At 43.9% G+C, this 5,358-nt stretch overlaps 1 protein-coding gene across 1 annotated transcript in view; it reads left to right on the plus strand.

Moving 5' to 3' along the window:
* LOC119467663 (zinc finger protein 880-like) overlaps nucleotides 1-5,358 on the plus strand; it is a 116,330-nt gene that overhangs the window by 2,150 nt on the left and 108,822 nt on the right. The window contains 1 exon segment of the mRNA XM_037729733.1: nucleotides 4,662-4,788. Within this exon segment, the coding sequence (XP_037585661.1) occupies nucleotides 4,662-4,788 (127 nt within the window).

Consider the following 5,358-nt stretch of genomic DNA (forward strand, 5'->3'; position numbering starts at 1 on the left):
AAAAAAAAAAAAAAACACCAGATACAGAATGAAGCCTTTATTTTCTTGTCACTCCTCCGTGATTAAAACAAACAAACAAAAATATTCCATTAATTACATTTCTCCCTGTAATAAGTACCCCTCTTTTATGCTCCATTTGAGAACACAGTGTACTAAAATCTTGTTTATATTCTGTCTTCAGTCTTGCCTCCCGTTCTTGATTTACCCCTTCCAATTAAGCTTTCACCTCCACCATTCCTTTGATCCTTTTTTTCTGGAGTCACCAGTGACCTCTGTTTCAAAATCCAATTTTGAATTTTGTATCCTCATCTTTTCCTATTAGCAATATGTTGTGCAGCTGGTCATTCCCTGTTCTTTTTTCTTAGCTTTGAAGATATCTCTAATTTTTTTTTTTTTTTTTTTTTTGAGACAGAGTGTCGCTCTTGTTACCCAGCCTGGAGTGCAATGGTGCAATCTTGACTCACCGCAACCTCGGCCTCCTGGGTTCAGGCAATTCTCCTGCCTCAAGGGATTACTTTGAGTAGCCTCCTGAGTAGCTGAGATTACAGGCACTCGCCACCATGCCCAGCTAGTTTTTTTGTAATTACTTTGTTTCAGGTTTTTGTCTTACCAGTTTCCTCTGCTGGTGTCTCCTGAAGCTGTCTTCTCTGAATGTGGGAGTGTCCCATGATTTAGGTCTTTTTTGTTTTTGTTTTGAGACAGGGTCTCACTCTGTTACCGAGACTGGAGTGCAGTGATGCAATCATAGCTCCCTGCAGCCTTGAACTCCTAGGCTCAGGAGGTCCTCCTGCCTCAGCTTCCCAAGTAGCTGGAACTTTAGGTGCACACCACCACACCCGAGTAATTTTTTGATTTTTTGGTACAGACTGAGTTTTCCTATATTGCATAGGCTTAGATCTCAAAACCCTTCTCATCTCGGTCCACACACACGACCCTTCTTTATCATCTTATCCCATAGCTTTGAACCCTGCCTACATGTCTCCATGTCCCCTGCAGACTTCTGCCCTGAGGTCTAGAAACCTGTGTTCAGTTGTCCTCTCACTTCTCTGCTGGGACATCTAACAGGCATCTCCCCTTCATATGTGCCACTTTCTGAACTCCCCCAAATGCATGACCCTGTAGTCCTGCACATCTTAGATGAGGGTGACCCTGTACTTCCTGAGGCTTAGCTGAACTACTTGTCTTATAATCAAAATATGTAAGATGTTACATTGTAAATACATTAAGTTTTTTTTTTCTTTTTTGAGACAGAGTCTCACTTTAACACCAGGCTGGAATGCAGTGGTGCTATCCTGGCTCACTGCAACCTTTGCTTCCCAGGTTCAAGCGATTCTCCTGCCTCAGCCTCCTGAGTAGCTGGGACTGCAGTTGCATGTTACCATGCCCAGCTACTTTTTTGTATTTTTACTAGAGACAGGGTTTCACCATGTTAGCCAGGATAGTCTTGATCTCTTGACCTTGTGATCCACCCACCTGGGCCTCCCAAAGTGCTGGGATTACAGGTATGAGCCACTGCGTTCAGCCTGAAAGTACATTAATTTATAACATAAATAATTACATATTTGCTTAAAACAGGTGAGGAAAATTGTTGTTTCTGAAATTCCTTTGAGGTATGGGAGGGAAATGTTGGCAACCTCATCCCCGTGTGATCTGCTACCCCAGGACCGTTCTGACCACTTCCTGGTTCCCTCTGCTGCAGCCACACAGGACTCTTGTCTGGGGCCAAGGTTGCTCCTGCTTCAGGGTTTCCACATGGGCTGTCCCTCTGCCTAGACCTCTCTGGCCCATCAGCTGCAGGCGCAAATACCTTTTCTTCCTCAGGTCTTTGTTCTGATGTCACCTGCTTCATGGAGGATTCTGTGTTCCTCTCCAACCCACATTTAACACTCCACTACACCCTCACTCCCACTGTAGTCCATGTTGGCTGCTCTAGATGATTCTTTCTGCTCTTTTGCTGTCCACGGCCTAGCTCCTGGTGACAAGGCCCCAAGGGGAGAGCAGAGCCAGAGGTGGGGGTGTGCTGGGCTTGCCCTGAGTGGAGCTCATCCCTATCTTCACATTGGAATGCAGATACGCGTCTGGTGCCCCCATCCTCTTACCTGAGATTCCCATTCACATACTCAGGTTGGGCCCAGCCTTAATATTTGAAGTTGATTCTAGGGTAATTACTCCTTGTCTGCCAGTGTACTTTTTAGGTTCCAGTTACTCTTGGTTAACCACAGTCCAAGAATATTACAAGGAAAGTTCCAGAAATGAAGAATTCACAAGTTTCAAATTTCTTACCCTTCTGAGTAGGATGATACAATCTCTCACTGTCCCATTGTTTTGCACAGGACTTGAATCATCTCTTTGTCCAGTGTGTCACCCTCTACAGCCATCCCTCCATATCACATAGGATTTGCTTCCAAGAAACCCCCGAGGCTACCCAAATCAGATGGTCTTCAAATCCCTTTTTTTTTTTTTTTGCATAATATAGGCAGGGCTAGGTGGCTCATGCCTGTAATCCCAGCACTTTGGGAGGCTGAGGTGGGTGGATCACGAGGTCAGGAGTTCAAGACCAGCCTAGCCAACATGGTGAAACACAATCGATACTAAAAATACAAAAATTAGTTGAGCGTGGTGGTGGGCACCTGTAACCCCAGCTACTCAGGAGGCTGAGGCAAGAGAATCATTTGAACCCGGGAGGCAGAGGTTGCAGTGAGCCGAGATCACACCATTGCACTCCAGCCTGGGCAACAGGGCAAGACTCCGTCTCAAAAAAAAAAAAAGGCATAATACAGTCATGCACCACTTAAGGACATTTCAGTCAGCAACAGACCATGCCTATGATGGTGGTTCCATAAAATTACATTGGAGCTGAAAAATTCTGGTTGCCCAGCTACCTCAGAGCAGTCATGACGTCATAGACCAGTGCATTCCTTGTGTTTATGGTGATGCTGGCAGAAACAAACATAGTGCATTACCACAGGTTTAATCTGGATGTGGAGGAGGATGACACTGAGAATCTCTTAGAGGTGGTTCTTGAGGAATGAATGGGTTAATAAGGAGTCATTGGAACAGATATGGGAATGCATAGCTGAAAAAGAAGCAAGAGAACAGGAAACTGGCTGGGCGTGGTGGCTGTGATTACCCACTGCACTCCAAGCTGGACAACATAGCAAGACTCAGTCTCTGAGAATCGTTTTTAAAAAGGATGACAGATATCATCTAAAAAATAGGACATTGAGAGACAACTCCTTATTCAGTAGATGTGTAGAAGCATATATGTGTATTACTTTATAAGCTTCTAAGTATATATAAGTGTGTATGTGTGATGTGTTTGTATGAGTACATGGATGAGCAAGCCTATAGTTTTATCTAAGGCATTAGGAATTTTACGTTTTTGAACAGCTGAAATTATATCTGAAATATTTTCCATGACCTTAAAAGTGTTGTACATGTTAATGAGTCGGTGGCAGTAAGAGTAGTAATGTATTGGCTGGGCACAGTGGCTCACATCTGTAAATCCAGCACTTTGGAAGGCTGAGGTGGGCGGATCACGAGGTCAGGAGTTCAAGACCAACCTGACCAATGTGGTGAAACCTCGTCTCTACCAAAAATATAAAAATTAGCTGGCCATGGTGGTGTGCGCCTGTAATCCCAGCAACTCAGGTGGCTGAGGCAGGATAATTGCTTGAACCCGGGAGGTGGAGGTTGCAGTGTCCCGAGATCGCACCACTGCATTCCAGCCTTGGCAACAGACTGAGACTTTGTCTCAAAATAAAAAAAAAAGAATAGTATTAAAACAATTTCAAAGAGATGTTAAGAAAAAAAAAAAGAATAGTAATGCATTAGGATATGTGTGTATGCATATATAATGACTGTTGATGCAGATTCAGGTTTTTGTCCTTGAACTTGTTAGGTAATTTGTCAGTTTACTTTTGATGCTTATGTGTTACTTAACTGTTTGATTCTTTAGGTTTGATTCTAATGCCCAGACACAAAATTAACCCACAGTTATCTCTATAGAAGTGTTAGGTATTAATGTTTGACACACCAAGTGATACCCAGTATCTACCTGAGCTACAATTCAAGTAGTTGGTGTCTTCAGAGAGACTTGTATTCTAGCTCAGGTAGATATTGAATGAAAAATGTACACTGGTTTAGAGAATATCATAACTTTTTATAGAAAAGTATAAAAAAATGCAATTACAGACACATAACTAGCTCAAAAATACCTTAATGTGAATTTATGAGAATGTTCACTTCAGCATGTCAGTTGAGTCAATCTTTAAAATTCTCTTCTCTTTTTTTTTTTTTTTCCCCCCAAGACAGAGTCTCACTCTGTCATCCAGGCTGGAGTGCAATGGCACGATCTTAGCTCACTGCGACCTCCGCGTCCCAGGTTCAAGCGATTCTCTTGCCTCAGCCTCCTGAGTAGCTGGGATTACAGGCGCGTGCCACCGCGCCCAGCTAATTTTTGTATTTTTAGTAGAGGCGGGGTTTCAGCATCTTGGCCAGGCTGGTCTCGAACTCCTGACCTTGTGATCCACCCGCCTCGGCCTCCCAAAGTGCTGGGATTACAGGCGTGAGCCACCACGCCCGGCCAATTCTCTTCTCATTTTATGTGAACATAAGTACTCTCTGTATACCCTGTTGGTCAAATGCATCTTTTATTTTAGGGACCCTTGACATTCAGGGATGTGGCAATAGAATTCTCTCAGGAGGAGTGGAGATGCCTGGACCCTGCTCAGAGGACTTTATACAGGGATGTGATGCTGGAGAACTACAGGAACCTGGTCTCCCTGGGTAAGGATAATGTCCCTCCAGAAGTTGGGATCTGCCCTTGGTATCTCTGCATTTTCCCTTGTGTCCCTCTTGGGAGCCCCTACATTGCGTGACTAAAATTGAAACCCTGTTGACTTGGCCAGGCATGGTGGCTCACGCCTGTAATCCCAACACTCTAGGAGGCTGAAGTGGGTGGATTGCTTGAGGTCAGAAGTTCAAGACCAGCCTGACTAACATGGTAAAACCCCATCTCTACTAAAAATACAAAAATCAGCCAGGCATGACGATGCATGCCTGTAATCTCAGCTACTCGGGAGGCTGAGGCAAGAGAATCACTTGAACCCAGAGGCAGAGGTTGCAATGAGCTTAGATCGTGCCACTGCACACCTGGGTAACAGAGCAAGACTCTGTCTCAAAAAAAAAAAGAAATGTTGTTGACTCAGAAATGAAAAGGTCCAGTGTACTTTCTGGATTTGAAATGCCCCTTTTCTTCAGATATTCTGTCTCCTTCATGATACAGCTTTGGGTGGTACCTGTTCTTAAGTGTGCCATAAAACGTTATGACAAACTTTTTTTTTTTTTTTTTAAAGA

Source organism: Cebus imitator, unplaced genomic scaffold (assembly GCF_001604975.1).
Source record: "Cebus imitator isolate Cc_AM_T3 unplaced genomic scaffold, Cebus_imitator-1.0 Scaffold316, whole genome shotgun sequence".
NCBI lineage: Eukaryota > Metazoa > Chordata > Mammalia > Primates > Cebidae > Cebus > Cebus imitator.